The 20,245-nt window shown below is 34.6% G+C and overlaps 1 protein-coding gene across 2 annotated transcripts; it reads right to left on the reverse strand.

Annotated features, from left to right (window-relative positions):
* Positions 1-31: 31 nt before the first annotated feature.
* On the reverse strand, positions 32-6,427 carry LOC140676250 (solute carrier organic anion transporter family member 1A5). 2 transcript variants are annotated; one of them, XM_072911136.1, is made up of 10 exons: positions 6,215-6,427; positions 5,541-5,825; positions 4,886-5,095; positions 4,436-4,694; positions 4,101-4,242; positions 3,619-3,910; positions 3,121-3,310; positions 2,220-2,478; positions 1,671-2,106; positions 32-1,575 (listed from the first exon to the last, which is right to left on the reverse strand). In XM_072911136.1, exons 1-10 carry the CDS (start codon positions 6,258-6,260, stop codon positions 635-637), a joined length of 3,060 nt encoding a protein of 1,019 aa, XP_072767237.1. In that variant the 5' UTR covers positions 6,261-6,427; the 3' UTR covers positions 32-634. The 2 variants fall into 2 exon arrangements, with proteins under 2 accessions (XP_072767237.1, XP_072767236.1); XM_072911135.1 differs by having other exon boundaries at positions 1,668-2,106.
* Positions 6,428-20,245: the final 13,818 nt, after the last annotated feature.

Below are 20,245 nucleotides of genomic sequence, written 5' to 3' on the forward strand. Positions count from 1 at the left end.
TAACACGTAAACAAAATAATTCATAAAATTGAAAAATATGATAAGTCTTAAATATGTTAGAAATATTTAAAAAAAAAACAATTACATTCTAATAGATAAATCGATGAATAGACATCATTATAAAGATGTATTTTGTTTTACAAAAAGTATAGTAAAATATGCTTTATATAAATACAACCAAAAATTTGATTAGATGGATATTTTTATTTTTTATTAAAATTATTTAAACTTAGAGTTGAAAATGAATATTCGTCAATGATAGGATGTATCAATTCTACATAATGATGTCAATTCTACATAAATATTATAATTACAATGACTTACAATTAATATTCAGTAATTAAGAAAGAACACATCATTTACACCGCGACATATATTGACTTACTTAAATATCAAATCGGATATTTTCTAAAGTTTTAATTGCGACAAATGCTAGAAATAATATATACGCTTTTGTTGTTCCAAATCATTAAAATCTCTTATTACACTCGTACATACATGTATAAATTTGTCGCATGATTGCACTTAATTCTGTTAATAGATTATCATTTGTTCATCAATATTCGTAGAATTGCGTTGTTACCATATGTGTCACGCGTTATTCGTTGCGTACTCAAAGTGATTACACGTCATTTCACAGGTCGGTCTGATACGTTGGTTTGCTTTCCTTAGCGGAACTTTTCGGGCTGGGAGTCGCACGTCTCTCCAAATGCAGCTTGGAATTCTTGTCTTGCACATCCGGCAAGCTGCTGAAGCCTGAAGAGGATTGTCCTCGAGAGGAGGACCTGCCAGGAACCATCGCTACTAGCGGTATACCCATCTTATTCTCCGGTCGACTCCTTACGTCCTCCGCCGACTTCGTCGATAACCGATCTTCGTTCAGAGTTTCCTGACTCACGTTCTGCTCATATCGATCGATCAACGACTTGACGTCCTTCGAGTGCATTGTGTCACCAGAGTTGTCCTTTCCTTCCGGAAATGGATCCACTATCGGTATGCCAACTTCGTTGAAGTCACCCTGTTTGGACACGTTGCTCTCTTGACCCTTCTTCGAGAACTCGAAGCTACCTGTTTTCGAGAAGCCGTCCTGACAACCATTCGACTTTTTGAATCTGGAACTCCTGGCCCGTAACGGATCCTCGTAATGATCGGGATTCGGGAACCAGCGTTTAATGGATGAATTTTTGGACGAAGAGCGGTCGTTCTCATCGTAATCCTTGCTCGAAATACGCTTCCTTGATCTAGGCCCGGTACTGCTGAGATCGCTCTCGATGTCAGAATCGAGTTCCAGCGGCGCGTAAGCAATTCGCGAACTCGATCGTTTCTTGCTCTCGTCACTCGAACTATCCAGCTCGTCCTCGGAGTCGAGATTTTGAATCGTCGATCGCGAATTGTGATTTGTTGGGAGATTCGAGCCTGTCGATCGGCGATCGCCTGGACCCAACGGGCCATACTTCAAAGGTACGCTCTTTTGTGTTTTTTCTTCCTCCTTCGGTGCATTTTCCAACACATTTGTTTCCGGTGGTATCCTTGATTCCGGTTCGATAATCACTTCCACTTGTCTTGTTGCGTCATCTGCAAATATTAATTTATAATTTTAATTTTAAAAGAAAAATGATTATAATATTTTTAAAATTATTTTACTTTTATAAAAAGAATCATCTTACTACCATTTCTTGTTTCTTGTATTGTTTCTTGTTGTTCAGTTGTTGATCGCTCGATTAGTTCTTGTATCACGCTATTTTCTTGGTCCTCTTTACTTTCGACTTCCTTGTATAGTTGTAAATTATTACAAAGAAATAAAAGGACAATCTTGAACAAGAAAGACAGGGACAAGAATAGAATTGTCAAATAGCACAGATAATTGCCGAGCTTTTCGCCATCATGTAAATGGCAGATCGCTTTTTGATTGCCCCAATATCGGCAAGTCTCATTCGAAACGAATTCATAAAGGATCTTGCCGGGAACATAAACGAAAATCGCGATCCATGTCATCAAAAAACCTATGCTGATGGCTTTGTCTTGCTTGTAAACGGATCTTATATTGATCAATATGTCTCCTATAAAAGTAGAAGCGACTAGCGCATACGCCAACAAAGTTCCAAACTGAAAGAAAAAAATGATGGAAAAATCTTTACATTGTTATTATAATTTATGTAATTAATCTAATTTTAAAAATAATTTTTAAATTTAATTTTAATAAACATAAACGTAATTACTTCAAAAAGCATCCAGCCAGCTTGACAGTTAATCGATTCGCACGGACCGTCTTTCGCTTGATCATTACCCCATCCTGTCATTTCTTCCACGCAGCTACAACCACTGTAAATCTTGACGTTGTCGACATAAATGATTGTGGCACAGCCAGCATAACAAGGACTATAGTACGTAAACTTTCCCGAGCTCTCGCAAACCGGTCGAAAATCAGAATCTTTTGAGCATCGACAATTCTTGTTGCAGTATTTCAATAATCCATTGCTATACGAAAATGTAAATCAATAAAATTAGATTTATGTAATCTATTTAAAATTATCATTAATATAATGAATATATGTTAATATAATGAAATATCGCGTGCGCAGAAAAATGAGATAAAACACAATGCTTCTTTAATATTATCGTGATATTTACCTAGGAATATTATTTAGCATTGAGCTTAAGGAAGAACTACATGGATCATATCAAAATTTAAATTATATCAAAATTAATACATCTATTATAGTTTGAGATTCAATTTCAGATAAATTTGATATTGCACAAAGCACATTTAACCTTTCAAAATATAAAATTAATAATTAATTTGTGAGTTAAAGATTGTCCTATAAAATTAAAATTTTTATTTTTATGAATTTTTGTACACAGTAACTATACAATTTTTTGTGATGCAATTACTATAAAAAAAGTTAGTTGAATATAAGATAATACGATTTTGAGATTAAATTATATTCTACAGGACAAATCTTTACTTTAATTCAAATTAATTATTAATTTTATACTTTAAAAGACTAAAAATGCTTTCCGCAATGTTAGATTGTATATCGAAATGTAATAATTATTACATGTATTAAATGTATTAATTTAAAATAATGAATGTTAATGTTAATTATATATTGCACTTACGAGCCTTTGTCCAAACCGACGATAGGAGGTTTATCGCAGGTATCGAAAATTAGCAAGACGAAAATCGCTATTATTAAAAGTATGATGACTAGACTGTAACTAATAATAAACTTTGGCCGCAGCTTCGCTTTGGCTAACACTAAACCACTGATAATTATAATCAGGCCAATCAGAACGGGTCTCATGATAGCTAGAATGAAATATGAAATATTACTTTTGTCACATAATTTGCAACAAATTATAAAATAATTATTCTAGTTCTGTAATGTTACATCTTAAATATTTAATTTTGTAAAACAAACAAATTTAATTTTTTATTTTCATAAATTAATTATTAATTATTAAACACCAAAAATTAATTATTAATTATTATTTTTCTCTTATTGCAGTTTCTTAATGTCTTATTCAAACTAATATCGCTACAATTTGTCACGTTAAAAAATTCCATATTTTATCTGTATGCATTATACATTATTAAAAGAGATCAATTTATCTTACTAGTGACTATTCTAGAAGGCAGAGGATCGCTAAATCCAAGGAGCATTCCTGTCGGTCTTGGTACGTGAAATCTGGATTCCAAGAAAATATCCTCGTGCATTATAAAATTTAGTAATGCTACCGCACAGAATATCATTGCTAAGATGTTGCATATCAAAATTCTATTAGTAACCAATCTGCAGAACGACGGCCAAAAATTGGGACTACCCACTTTCTGAATGCTCTTTCGGTGAGGTGCTCGATTATTTATCGCAGCCCGATCGAGAAGTGAGGCTGCGGCTTGCTCGACAACCTAAAATAGAGTAAATATAATTATAAAGTAAAGAACTGGAAAATGTTTTTTTTTTTTTATAAAAAATATAAATGTGTAATTGTATTGTAATTGTATTGTAATATTATAATAATGTATAATGTAAGAACTTATATATATATTAATTCTTAATTTTTGCATCCTACAGTTTTATATAATGCTAATTAGTTACCACTGAGGGTAAACTTCGGGGAAACCATGAGAGCAACAAACCAGGGACCACCAATAATATAGACAAGATTGGAAATCCAAGCCACCATGCTCCGATTTGATCCTGATATGAGTTTATGATGTCGAAATTTTCCGCGTCTATCCTAAACGAGTCGATAAATAAAAAAAAAATAAATATATTATAATAAATATACTAATTTTTATATAAATGTACATTATAATTTATATTTAATTCGCAAGCATATTTTACTTTTTAAAAATTTTAAGACATATATATATACAATAATATTACAATAATAATTATTCATTTATTTAAAAATACGTGAAAGTATTTACCCAAGACATCCCCAGCCTAAAAAGTATCCGATTATTACTCCGATAATCTTTACAGCAACAATTACACCGATGAAACCAGTCACATGCTTCATTTTTGTATTATCGTCCAAATAAGAAATTCCCAGAGCATAGTATGATGTATTTGCTGCACCAGATATAATCGAAACTATAATTAGAATGACTATAGTAAAATAACAAGGTTCGTCTTCCTCTATGATGACTCTAGACAATCCGGAAGTGCAAAATTCTGGACTATCATCTAGAAAAAGAAAAATTTAAGATGTAAACCTTCGATATAAAAGAAATTACTTTTCATTTGTTTACAGATCAAATGCTAAATAATTTAAATGCAAGGATATATTAATGTAAAAGGAGACATAATTATATAATTTAAAATATCTTATTTTAGAGTTGCATTCTGTTTTAATTTTACATTCTAGACATACTGACCGGCATATAATGACATGTGAGTGACATTTTGTGTTTCCTCAATCACGCGAACGCGATGTGTTAAATGGGGTATTATCAAAATAAAGTACGCGACACTCTGTAAAAGGATTAAAGCTCCTATCCATGAAGCTCTGTGTATTCTATCGCCCCAGTAAGCTACTATTAATCCAAGGATGAAAGGCGTCAATTCTGCTATAACAAGAATCCAATCTGAAAAAGATTAATGTTATTTAAAAAAATTATAAATATATTATATTTTTAACAGTATTAAAAATATATTCAAATAATAGGAATCAAATTTAGAAATTAAATATTAAATATTAAAATTTAATTTAGAAATTAAATATTAAAAATATTTAAATTTACACAATCAAAACAATCCTAGAAAGAATGTTGCTGGCGCGAAGTTTATAATTTACGATAAAAATTAAAGTAAATAAACATATAAATAGAAAATATTACAACAATTCAACAATTAAAGTACGATGGTCGCATAAAAATATTTAATAAAATTTAATAACTATTTTATGCGTTCTAAATAAATAATATCTTTACAATCCCGTGATTATGGTAAAGATTAAAAAAATGACGTATTTACAATGTTTCTTCAGAAATTGCCTTTAATTAAACATGTGTTTTAGATGTAAATACGCACCCATTAAATAAGGATCAATTTGAAATCTTCGAGCTATCGTCGATCCTGTCACATGGAAATAAGAATACGATGCGGCCTGCACCACGCCAATCCAGCAAATCAATCCCACGAAGAGTTTTCGCGTCGCAAATTTCGCCAACTTTGGACATTGCAATTGACCGCAACCGCAATCGATTGACTGGCTAGGTATTGGATTGGCCGGTCCTGACAGACCGCCCTCCACTTCCGATCCACTTCTTATCACTTCCGGAAAACGAACCGTCATTTTTTTCCGAAGTGGTGCGCCTATTAATTAAAGCAAAATAATATTAAAGTCTTGTGCCATTCACGTACAGTTTTCCATTCAGTTAAGTATTTTACTAAAGATAATTTCTTCTAAAAATATGTTTTCTATTACTCTCAATAAATTTTACATTATAGTCTGTAATTTTATATATATGGTATTAAACAAAATCGCAAAAAAACTGCATGAATGACACGTGTCTGATATCGACTTATGTGTCATCATGAGTCACTGTGTTAGTGGAATCACGAAGTTTCAATATACCACGAATCCTTAATAGAAAATAATATAATAATAAAATTACGTATTCGTGATAATCATTTAAAGACTAAATAAGGCTATGAAAGATGAAGTATTACATAGATCACACTATAGAGAGACATTTACTTACGTTTATTCCGATTTTCTGGTGTACTTGTCGGCGATGAGAGTCGCATTTATCAATCTCGTTGTGTTAATATTTCATTCACGACTCACGTTCACATGATGACACTGTCTCACGCAAAGTCGCATTCTTCGAGAGTCTGGTCTTCCGTCTTTTTAACTCTCTCGTTACGGAGCTAGAAATGTTAGCGACACAGGCGCGGCACTACTCGCCAGCGAATACGGGCGTTATCTTCTTAACAGATATGCCGCCGAGATATCTTCCGATAAAGTTACAGTGTGTAATACATACATACCGATGATATGGGGATAATATTACCTACACCAATATATCGCACGGAGGTGTACGTCGATTCCACTTGGTGCTGATCGCATTGAGTAACAAAAGGGATAATCATACGCTTTTGCTCTTTATCACAATACCGTTGATATTTGGATTTAAAACAAGTGCGACTGACATTATCTTGACACTTGTTTCTGTCCAATGATAAGTTTGGTGACAGATCAATCCTTTCAATCAGATATGATTCCTTCAAAAACATATACTATTTCAATTTATAGTTTAATTACGTATATTAAATTTCTTTCTAGTTTAAATTTATTAAATATAAGAAATATGTATATATTTTTTTTCAAAAGAGATAAAATATAAATTTCGCATATAAAATTCTATAATAAATACTTTTTATCGAATGCACACAATATTTTATAAGTATTGGATACTTTTGATTTTAGTCGAATATTAATTAAATTTATAAGGATTATTTGAAAGATTATTTAAGAGATATCCAAGAATTAATTGATCAAATAATTATAATAAAGAGTATAAATCCTGTGTGTTACGTACACAGCTTTAAATTTTTAAATTAAGTACAAGATAAATAATATAATAATATGCGTGTGTTAAAATACACAAGTTAATGAAAAATCGATTGAATCATTTCCGTCAAACTGGAACTCTCGAACTCTTCGAAAGACGAATTTCGTATTCGTTGGCATGTGAGCGCCAATCGAATCTTGCGAAAGGTCCAATTACGGGTACTCCGACGAGGCCTAGCCGGCTTTTCTAACGCCGGAGGAAGGAGTTAGCAGCCTTAAGCTTACTTAAGTCGGCGCCATAAGAAAATGACGAATGCCAATTAGCATATGAAAAGCTCTCCCTCCCCGTTACCGTCGAGCTAGCTGCACTAGTTCCTCGGCACGCTTGGCAGGGCGATCACGTTTTTGAATATTAAGGGCGGGATTACGCCGAGGGCTTAACGCGCGAAATTTAGTCCGGCGAGGCCAAGAAACGAGAAAAAATCACCCTTAAGACCCTTCGCAACGGACACCCGATGGAAGTGGAGCCGGCCCGAGAAATGAGATGGAGGGATGAAGAGAAGAAAAGAGGAACCAGGATACGCGCGAATCTTTCAACTTTCTACCGCGAAACGTGAGCGTTATCATCCCCTTAAATGTCGACAATCTCCGGGATTACGACTTAGTGACGATCATTAACACGTTCATTCGTCAACGATGACAGCTAAAGTGCAATTGTCAGAAAAGCTTGCGGTGTATTTAGTATTCTTACTGCACCAAATAAGTAAACCGATTATCGCGGAGATTTGATTCAGATTCAAAACAACTGTGACATGTATATATTTGAAACATATTAAGATTCAAGTAAAATGAGAAAATTTAATAAATTTTTTGTCATATGTTTTACAAATATAATTGCATTTTTAAACTATTTGTAATGTTTTTTTATATTAAACATTTATATATATATTTCATATTCAAGGTGTCTATTCTCTGAAAAAACATGGAAAACCGGGAATATTCGGGGATTTCTTTTATATGTCGAAAAATCAGGAAAGTTTCATAGAATTTTAATTGGGATTCAGGGAATTTTTTAAAAATTCTTTTTTTTGATAATTTTGCTTTTCATCTTTTGTAAACAGTCAACCGTGTATGTAAAACTGGCGTCTCACTTTGTGGAAATTTATTAATTGTTGAGAGTTTTAGCTTTATTTTTAATAAAGTAGTTTTCTAGAGTTTTTAACAAAATTAAACAAATAGTTCTGACTATTAAACAAAAAAAAAAAATAACTCGAGACAAACTCAGATGTGTAAGTTTACTGCGTCTTCTTTTGTTTATTGACGATTTTTTAAACATTTCTTATCATTATTTTAAGTGCTTGAAAATTCTACAATAAAATTTTACAAAAAGTTTTATGTGTAAAAATTATTGAAATATTAATTAAACAATTAAATTGTTCGAGATATCGGACATACTGACGTATTTTCGCTCGTCTAAAATAAATTAATTGTTCATATGTACAGAAGGTATTAAATGCCTTGATAAATGAGTTAATGTTTATCAATATATATCAATGCATTTATTTATTTTATATATACATATGGAAAATGTATGTTCCAATAGGTGCATAAATTTATGTGTAATTAATGAGCCTTTCTGTATAAACTATAAATATGATAAATTATATATTTGTTCTATTGTTGATTCTTTGTTTGTACATCAAAATATTTGAATAATTGCAATATTCCTTCGTAAAACTTAATACTCGTATATAATTGTTACGGCGAGATATCGATTTGTAATTCGCGGGAATAAAGTAGATTACACGGCGAATAGCGAAAGGCCATCAAGAATGCGGAAACATATAAAAACGCGTGTAAGTCTCGTTCACTCTGCGCACTGTCGTGTAAGAAATCAGTTTTTTTTTTCAATAAATTGCTTATTATTAGAAGATTACGGAAAGATTAGTATATTCCAAACCCGATAAATCATAATAATAATATTCGTCTATATATTATTGAATAAAAATATTGCGCGTGATTTCTTGTATGAGTTGAGATGAGTCGCGATTGACCTGCGTCATCGTTTTCGTCAATTTTGGGCAAATATCGCGCACATCGGAAGTGAACCGAGATTTACATAAGTACGTAATTGTAACCGGTAGCGTTTCGCGAGTTTCGAGATCATTCGATCCTGCAACTTTGTTGTTCTGTCATTGTTTTTATACACTGTTGCTTTTGCATACGCTATACTTACCGCATATTTCGATGTTATTTGTTTGACCGACGAATGTCACGAATTCTGTAACATTTCGAGGAGTATCTGAGTGATCGACAGATACCTGTGAGTATCAAGGGAGAGATTTAACAATCGCAATTTCGTCGGAAACGGTTTCTTCAAGCCGTGATTACGGGGAGGGGAGAATGAACATCGCGAACGAGTCTCGGGAGTGCCGAATTGAAGACAGGCGTTCGTTTCATTATACATATTTATTAATCCGCGAAAAAGTCTATTAACACATTTCGAATTTTTTGTATGTATAACGTGCTGTACGCGGTGATCTTATTATTTCGTGCGACGACACACAAGCGGGAAGGTATCGATCCGACATAGATCTCGTGTATCGATAAACATAATATCGAAATCGGGAGTGTCGTGCAAAATGTCGCCAGAGTGTTTTGTGAGTGTTTATTGAAGATACATTAACGAAAGATTAGGAGAAGATGAGCAGAGTTGAGATCAGACTACGTGGAAACAAGCAGATAATTATTACGTATGAGATAATTTATTACGTATTATTTGCGGAATTAATTTTTTTTTGTCGCAGTTATCGCATAGTATTTTTCATGCATTTGAATGGGCGTGAAACTGGCGCCTCATTTTGTAAAAACTTATTAATTTAGTTGAGAGTTTTGGCTTTATTTTTAATAATTCTAGAAATTATAATTAATTAAATAATTCTTGATATGTAGATTAAACAAATAGTGCAGGCTATTAAAAGAATAGGCTGAGAAAAAATCGGGACAAACTGAGACGCCGGATTCACCTCAGGTTTACACTGCATCTCACTTTATCCTTCGACAATTTTTTTAGCATTCTTGCCAAATTTTAAACATTTGAAAATGCTGCAATAGTTCTACAAAAAGTTTTACGTGTAAAAATTATTAGAATATTATATTAAGTAATTATATAATATAAATCGCTTGAGACGCTGGGCGTAAATGATACTCATGTTATACTAGCGTTTTGATATCTAATTTAATAAATATTCTAACAATTACGCATATGTAGAACTTGTTCAAAAAGTATAAGTGATTACAGAATGATACAAAAAATAACACAAAATCTCATTTAAAGTCGATAGAACATTCGAAATATGACCAGCGTCTCATCTCACAATCAGTACTTGTACGTTTGGCATTTCGGCCAATCTAATAAATATATTGTAATAATTTTTACGCATAGAAACCTCTCTGAAAATTAAAAGTGATTATAGATTGACATGAAATCTCATTAAAGTCGACAGAACTATCGAAATACGACCACCGTCATCTCAATATTTATGCGATATTTCTACAATATTTGGCGTTTCAGGCGATCTATTTTGTAATTTGTTTAATAAATATTCTAATAATTTTGATATATAGAACTCTTTCTTTCTCTCTCTCTAAAAATTAATAGTAATTGCAAAATAACACGAAGTCTCATTAATCGATAAAATTATCGAAATATGACTAGCGTTAATTTAACAATTAAAATAATTTTAATTTGACAATTTAATTTGTTAATTAATCTTCTTAATAAATAATTTTTAAGCACATATAGAACTTTTTGTCATAACTATTGTGAAACTCTTAAACGCTTAAAGTCTGGCAAGAAATGCTTAAAAAATCATCAGCAGATAAAGTGAGACAACGTGAACGTGACGTCTCAGTTTGTTCCATATAAATATATATATATATATATATATATATATATATATATATATATATATATATATATATATATATATATTGTACATTTAGTGTCTTAACATAAAATTGAATATGAAGTACTCTTTGTAGCATGATATAGAAATAAAAACTTTATATAAATAAAAAATTATCTTATAAAAGTTATTCAGTTTTTCTTTTTTAGTACATTTATAAATCTAACATTGAAACTTAAGAGACTCCATGTTTTTTCTTTATATGAATGAAAAACATTAGAAAATGCATGTAATAAAAAAAATTTATTTTAGAGAAAGTTGTATTAAAAAGTCTTAAAAATATTCTTTTTACTTAAAATTTTGAACAATTAAAAAATACCTGGAAAATCAGGAAATTTTCAGGGACTTTTTTTACAAGATTTGAGTGAGTACACCCGGATATTATATCCATTAAATACATTAGTATAGATTATATGCGTTAAAAATTCATGCAATAATGCGAATGCAATAATTTATTGATAAAACGCTGATAATCTAACAACTGATGAATGAAAAATAAATAAATATATATTATAATGAAATAATTATATATATATATATATATATATATATATATATATATATATATGCGTGTGTGTATCTGTAAATACCTAGGCATAAAACATATATATGTATGTATATCTCGCGTATGTAGGAAGATGTAACCTTTCCATTAGCAGAGTAAGTGACCAGTGCTCGCATTTTCTTTGATGTCAGTTAATTTACTAATAACATCGCTTCACGACCACCGCGTGCTCGCCCTCTAAATATTTGTACCGCCAACATATCGACTTGGCTTCATGTAATTAAGCTCCATTATTATTTGAGCGCGACCGGCCGGGAAAAAGTCCTTTTGCAAGGCCATACTATATTAGTCGCGCGAAATTTTATTTCCTCCGTTTCGTAAAGAGAACGTTCGGTATTACTCACTTATCGGAGCAAAGTGAGATTCCCTTCGGTTGAGATTTTCTTCAACTTCCAGTCGTTCAACTCACCAATTCTAAGGATAAGACCCTTACGGATTCCTCGAAGAATCTTTCCGTTTTCTCGTACAAGCATAATCCTAGACGATTAGCGAGCGATAGAAACGTATCCTTACATGGGAGAAGATGAAAATCTCAATCGACCTTTCCTAGAGTAGAACGGTATGGAAAGATGATGAGACAAGAGAGAAAAAGAGAGAGAAAGAGAAAAAGAGAGAGAGAGAGAGAGAGGGGGGGAGGGGGGGAACAAGAAAGGTTCGGCGATCTTAGCAGAGGATTACGTAGAATTAAGTCCAGGACAGGGGCGTGCCCCCGTAACACTTAATTTTTCCCTCGATTTTTTAATCTCCCGGTAAATATCACCCGCCCCCTCCGCCCTCTCTCCCCTTCTTTCTCTCGCTCTGCCCTTGTTGTCGTAGCTACCCCTATTCGCCTTTCGCGTTCTCTTACCGTCGTCAAAGGAGAACCCATTTAAAAACCTCATCAATGCTTAAGCCCCCGCGCTACCATAGGAACTAATCCCTTCTATTTTAACGCAGGTCGAAGAAGAAGAAAGAGAAAAAGAGAGATAGATAGAAGGAAGAAAAGAGAAAGAGAGAGCGAAGTGCGCGCTTTTAAAAGTAAGACTCCGCCTTTATTAGTAGATACAACAGTTGTATTTCCACCGAAAAAGGCAAAGGGAGAAGGAAGACGAAGATTTTGCTTGGTATTTTTTCCTTGTCTTTCGATACCTCGATCTTCGTTCGCTCTGCTCCTCTCTCTTTCTCTCTCGTCTACCCTCCGTCTGCCTTGGTTCTGGTTTGTTCTACTAACGTGGAACGTACACGCGAAGCTCTCCAGCCCTCCAGACACGCTTAATTGGCTCCTTCCATCGATTCCGAAAGCTTGTAACATACCAGTTTTTTGAAAACGTCATTCAAATCGTCATTCGATTTCTTATCGCTGCATTCCCTGACTCTATTGTTTCAACAAAATATCTTTCAAATTTATTCTTCCCTTTTGTGTCAAATTCAAATCAAATGCTGGCACTAAATAAATAAATTTCACTGAGCTTAAATGTTAAAACGACCGGATTATTTATCTGTGAATTTATATCTGATAATAGATTGGTCAAAAAGTCATGTTTCTTTGCAATAAATAACGTTTTCTTGTTTTTTAATATCTATAAAAATATTCTGTTCCTAAATTACAAAATATATACAAAATATATTCTGAAAGCTGACACTTCAACGCGTAATTAAAAAAAATTATTACGTTTGGTTGAATTTTCTTATTTTAAAGATGAGTGATTTTTTTATTTTTGCAACGTGATACAAACAATAAAAACGATTTCTTACCGCGATTTGTGTTTTTTTCTTTACAGAAATAAAAAAAGTATAATTACTCGAAAATACATCTTTTTGTCACTTTTCAAAATAAAGTCAATTCAAGAAAATTTAATCAAACGTAATAATTTCTTTTAGTAAATCACGTATTAAAGTATTAGCTTTCAGAATATATATATTTTATACTTATTGTTAAGAATAGTGCTTTGTATTGAAAAATACAAAAACGTCGTCCATTGCAAAGAACAATATTTGTCAACCCATGTTAATAAAGTACTTTTAATCTATATCACTCAAAAATTGAATTTGCCAAAATTATATTACTGTTGATTTAGCTTCAAACAATCAAACGGATCAACATGGAAACGCAAGTGTCTCCATATAAATTTTCTTTGTCCGCGGGTAAAGCGGACATTATTCACGAGCGAATCATGACTCGTTGGTGTTGATCGTGCGTACGAAGCGCAGTCGGACGACGCGACTGTAATACGCTTTAAACTGTTAATAGAGCGCGTTGAAGGGTGTTTGCTCGCGGTTGGATCTCGAGTGTTGGGCTAACATTCATGATGAAATTAATCTGGACTGGACCGACGAACGGGGTGACATCGATTAAAAAGCCCGGTGGCTTTCGCATGAACAATCCGTCGCATGGGGTTTGTCTCCTCTTCGTTGACCTTCGTGACCCGTTCGGCTATAGCATTTTTCGAGGTTTGATAAGTGATTAATGTCGATATAATAATTCGCCTAAAGTTATTCAAGTAAAAAATTTGACATTAAAAAAATTCAATTATTAAAAAATTTATATTAATATATGTTTTCATATTATTATTTTGCCATTTTTTGTACGTTATTTCTATTTCTTGCAATTTAATAATTTTTTATATTAATATGTATATACATTTTATATAATTATCTTTAATCTTTTTTATTAATGAAATTTTTACGAAAATCTCATTTTCCACAACTTATGTGATATACGTAGCACTTGAACAATCGAATATTGCAATTGCATACTCGATTATTCTCCAATAGGTTTATTACTAATTACGGCTACTGTGTTGCAAGAGAATGCTACTAAGTAGCGGCCGCGGCAATAACCTCCGACCTTAATAGATGGTAATGGTTTTGCGCGAATTATTCATTAGCTAATAACCGCAATAACAATAGCGCGATCTTTACGTTTCTTCGTCATTGTTTTAGTCTCTCGTTCATGGAAAATGAGGAGAACGGCTGAGGTTTCCGTTGTGAAAGCGCCGCCGAGATAACAGACTTGGTCGTAAGAAGAGCGTGGTTGGCATGGAGTGAGAAGGGGTAGGGGATGGGAAAAGGGGATGGACGCTTAACATTACAATGGCCACTCGAAGTTGCCGCGACCCCAACTCTACCCATCGGTGCAAAGCGCCGTCGCGATTCGGGATTAGAAGTCTTTTATGAATCGCAGATCTTGATGAATCGTTCCTTTCGCGTCGCCTTCCGTCGCGATCGTCTTTACGACTTCTAAGATTTCCACGCGCGCGAGTTCACTTTGAGACATTATTAATAAAAGTCGCGGCACTTTTTTTTAGATATATAACCCGTTACGAAAAGTATTATTAGCATTGATCATTTTTTCAATAATTGCATAAATGCAAAATCTCTCTGAGTTCATTTTCTGTACTTGTATCAATCAGAAAATTATAAAAATATTTTATACAGATGTTTTTTTTTACTTTAAGAGTCATAAAAGGATTTGCTATCTAATACCAGAGTATTTTTTTACCTAAAAATAGTTTGTAAAAAGTTATATTATAACAGATTAGTTAAATAGAATCAAAAATATTATAACAGATTAATTGAACTGAATATAATTATATTCTTTCATTTATTATAAAGAAATATTTTGATACATCAGAGTAGTAAATAATTTTTTTAAATAATACATCTTGATTAACTGATATTTTCTTTATCTGTTTGTAAAAAATACTCTGAAACATTCGCCGCATGACATGACAGTGAATTCACAATAGATAAAAAAATATTTTCTTTTCTTTTATAATGTGTTTTAAAAACTTTTGAAAGAAAGAGAGGGATAAAAAGACATATACGAAAGAACTTTTTTTGGAGGATCTTACGTACTCTAGCATCTTCTCTTCGCTCTAAAAATAACCGTTCTTTGGTAAAATATCCATCGCGAATCGAAACCGCGATGATGGGTAGAAAGGGGCTGCATGGGGTAGGCAGTCGGAGTTTCCTTCTCTCTGCGGGTTTTTCAAATAGAAATAAGAGTTTTAAGAATCAACATACGCGTCGCGGCAGTGTACGCAGATCAAAAGACGCGCCGTCGATAATTGGTAGAAATCTTTTCGCTCACCTCTCCCCCGAAGAGATTCCTCCGGTCTTCCATCCGACCTCAAACCGCCCCTCCTGCGCCTTCGTTTGAGGATTATGCACATTTCACGGTGGCCGCAACGGGGAAACATGGATGGCATATTTATTTTGTCTCCTTGAACCTCAACGCGATTCTCGAAGACGAGCGGAAGGGATGAACGGGGGCGACGAGACCGTCGGCAATAAGATTGAGGGTGGTTTCCACCCGTGCGGTCTCACACAGCGAGAGGGTAGCGGTGCCGGATGTCTTTACCTTATGCTACAATTTTATTTATTTATCTTGAAAGGCGAAACTCGCGGAATGATACAGAAGTCAGTCAGTGGAAAAAAAAACTTTTTTATATCGCCGATTGACATCTTTGAAAATTGTTGGATCGTCTTTATTTATCGAGTCTATTTATTTTTAGAAATTCGAACAAAGTGTGACTCACGCCCCATTATCTCAATTACACACTTTGTTAAATTGCATTATGTTATACAAGTATACAAAAAAATTGTCTGACTTTTTAAGAAATCAGACGCGATTATAACCAAATAAAATATTCTTATATTGTTTTCAAGGATGGTACTCTGAGGATTAAGTTTCAAAACTAGGAAAAGGACTACTGAATCTCATTAATAATATACGGCTCTTCTCAGTGTTCGCGTAAAGTTTGCTTCGTACAACTTAGCATATTACTGCCCCGAACCGTTCGTGTAAAGTTCGCATAAAACTTTATCTTCATATTGTTCCGAAAGTCCTCTCTCCTTACGTTATACTATATATATTTCAGATTAACACACGAAAAATATCTACGATATATTAACATATCGATCGAGAATTATGGAAGGAAGGATTGTAAGCTCGCGTAAATAAAAATGCCTTTTTTGTAAGGGGTTAAAAAAATCTCCTTAATTTTGGGACGTAGATTCGCAAGAAAAGAATAGGACGGACGCAGGAAGGGGTTAACTTCTAATTGTTTTGTTAAATGACGCGCGAGTAAGAATCCCTCCGAGGACTTAAGCCCCAAAGCGAGCGCCCGAGCAGTGGTTTCAGTTCATTTCGCGTTCTCTCTTTTACTTCCGCGTCCCGTCCTGTCCTTCTTATTCCCCGTCGTTCCTCCTGCTCACCTCTCCTCCGTGGCCTCTCCGCCGCCTTAATTCTTAGCTTTATTCTCTCCTAAGACTCTCTCTTAATTTCTTATTTCTCCCTCCACCGATTCCTCCCCCGTTCTATATCCTACCTTTCGCAATTTATATCCGAGGAGGAAGAGAGACAGGTCGCGCGACAGAGAGAGACAGAAAGGTCACTGAATGCCGGGCTTAAGCAGACAATGCTTCGCTTTCAAACGGCAGCTTCGAAGATCTTTCTTTCGCATTAGATACTTTAATTCTTTAAACGTGTCCTGCCCGCGAGGCCAGCGATACCCTTCTTCGTTACAGACGTCCTTTTAAAACTCCGCTCCGATGAGCTCGCAGTATTAATTTTGTTCCGCGATGTTTTTCCGCGGTTTCGTAATTGAAGTGGCAGGCGAATGAAGAAACTGCCTTGTTTCTCTTTCTTTTTCTCTCTCTCTCTCTCTCTCTCTCTCTCTCTTCAAAGATAGCCTGCATACGCTACATCGCAAATTATTATTTTTTATTTTCAAACTTTATTATAATTGTAGAAATTGATCACGCGTCTGTTTCTTTTCTTCTTATCCTATACTATTATTTATATTACTTTTAGGAAATATTTTTATCTCTTTATCTATCGAGAAAATTGTAGATAATCATCGAGGATTTTCGTAATATGTGAAATATTGCCAATTCAACGCATATGAAGTTACATTGAGTTGTATAAACAAACGGACGGCGACATAATTCCGCGAACATCAATTTTGCAGTAGTACCAAAACTCTGACAACAATGACAGAGCTAGACGACTACAACATTATTACTGCGACGACTATGAAGCAACTGTAACACCCGAGGCTTACAGAGAGGACGTTAGTAGGCGAGAACTATCGAGTAACTGTCAAATGTTCGCATATACGTAGTAGGTAACAGGTCAATTATCAAACCCTTCGCGTATGTTAACGGAGTTTTGACCTTGTAGATCCTACGCGACAAGATGTGACATGCGTTGTCCATTGAACATATCACGTCGCCAAACTGTCATCGAATGGATCGTGAAAGACCATGGTAAGAGAATCAAATCTGTGCTCGTTTCTTAAAAGTACAACGACGTTCATTCGATCAACATTCGAGAAAATAAATAATAATTTTTGCGTAAAGTCGTTTAAATCTTTGATACGTCGTTCAGAATCTCGCGAAAAACCGAGAAAATAGATAGTTTCGGAATATCGAGCATCATAGAGCATACCATATAGTTGCCACCATAAATCGCCATAATTATTCGATACCTCTTGACACACCTAATTGGACAAGTTCGCTGGGAAATGTTAACCGGAAGTGAGTAAGAGCGCGGAACGAGAGCAGAGAAGGGGGAAAGGAAGGGGAAGAGCGTGGAAGAGCTAGCCGTCGATTTTACTGACCATCTACGAGCCAACCATCGGCTGGTAATGGCCACTTTGAGGGCCCACCATAAGCTTTCCCAAAGAGACGAACCCTTGCTCTAAGTGGTCTTACGCCGACATTTCGACGAGGTAGATACTTACTTTGCCTATCCGCAATATGACCTGACCTTTTACCCTCCCTCCTCCACATCTGTCTGTTCTCCACCCTACGTAATCGAGCGGATATCAATCGTTCGCCTCGCCCAAGGAAACTATCAAAGCGGAAAATTTCAAGATCTAAAAACGAATTCTGAAGCATTGACAGCAAAAACAGATTTGGAGAACACAATTCGCGTATATTGTTGTTTATATCGTAGCAAAAAAATAAAAAGCTTTCGGAAGAAAGTTATTAGAAACTCTAATATTTTATTAAAGAAATTATATTAATATTACACGTAATAATGACATAAATATACAACATATATTAATATAATAAATATGTATAATAAATATAAACATGTTAAAATATGTAATAACATAAATTAATCGTTACAATTTAAATTTTTTATATTTGACAGTTAAAAAAATCATTGTTTTTTTTTCTTTTTGTATAAAATGCATTTGCGTGTACAAATTTCCAAGTTTACTTTTAATTTACTGAATTATATTCTTATACTGAAATTTCTAATCGCCACGAAACACGATTACAAGGCGCAATGAGCTTCGCGTTGCACCTGTATCCCTCTGTAAGGGGTGTTCAAAGTATACGTACGTTCTCTTCGATAATTTTAATATCGTCCAACGACAACCCACGATGGAAGACGCAGGCAGGAAGCCGGGGGAGGGAGGGGGGGAGAGACAGGTTGGGAGTACCAGCGGAACACAGCGGGTTTCAGAGGCTAAATGGAGGCACGGCAGCAGCAAGGGTTAACTCAATAGAGGTCTAAGTGAATTACTTATCGCGTATACCCAGTATACAGACTAGATGCGTTTAGCTATAGGTGGATACTCAGGGCCGATCCTACGCTGCGCGCCGATGAGCGCCCTTTTCCTCCCTCCGTTCATTTCCCTACCCTTTTTCCTTCGCGTCTTGCAACGCGCGTCTCGAACAATTGCGTTATAGTCTTTTGATGTCACATCTCTGCGAGTAGCGACGCTGAAAATGTTGTGTAAACGTCGGTATTTACGGCAGATTGATGTGTATGTGTGTTTTTTTATTAGGAAAAAAGCTCGCGTATGCGTTTGCAAACGTTGCGAATTTCTTTTTCGTTCGCGGTTGACATTCCACGAAGAATCGATTACGGCCCTGTCTAATTGTCGCGGAAAGGATGCAAGCGGGTTATACGACATACCCTCCGAAGGCCCTTACGAGAGCCCTTCCATCGCCGGGATCTTTGATGGACGCCTGTGACTGCTCAAGAAAATTCAGTTAGTCCGCAGCTTTGTGCGCTATCGCGAACGACGGAGGACGATAGAACGACACGTAGACAGATAGAGGGACAAAGGGTGAAGAGTTACAGGAGGGTGGGAGTTAGTGCTGCTCGGACCGATGACTCCGTTCCGAACTTAATTAGCCGTCGCAGCCTTAATTGCTGACTGATATTACCCCGGGACAATTAACGCAATTAATCGGAGAAAGTGTTACGTGGAGAGTCTTTTCTTCCGGAGAGCTTCGCTTCTTACCTAACCCTTTACTACCCTTTCTCGAATGCGCCTTTGCGATGACGCGCCCTGCACATTACGATATCGGAAAATCTGTCCAGCAAATTCGATTAACTGCGCGCTTCGGCCGAATAAATTTTTCTCCTCTTCGTGGCCCTTTTCATCGCTGCAATATTATAATTAGATTACACGCTCTGAAAAAGTGCTAGGTCAGGCGAGCCTCGTTCGTGGGACAATAAGCTAATAATATGTCACGCTAAAAATAAAAATCTTTTTGCTTATTTTCATTTGCATGTAATTTATTTAAATTTATAATATATAAAACGCAGCGCACAAAATGATCGCATATGCATATAAGTAATGTAATTATTATACGATCTGCTACACCAGAGACATAATACACTTTGTTAACTCTTAATTACTACATTTACATAATTATGTTTATAAATTAAATCGTT

Source organism: Anoplolepis gracilipes, chromosome 2, assembly GCF_047496725.1.
Source record: "Anoplolepis gracilipes chromosome 2, ASM4749672v1, whole genome shotgun sequence".
Taxonomy (NCBI): Eukaryota; Metazoa; Arthropoda; class Insecta; order Hymenoptera; family Formicidae; genus Anoplolepis; species Anoplolepis gracilipes.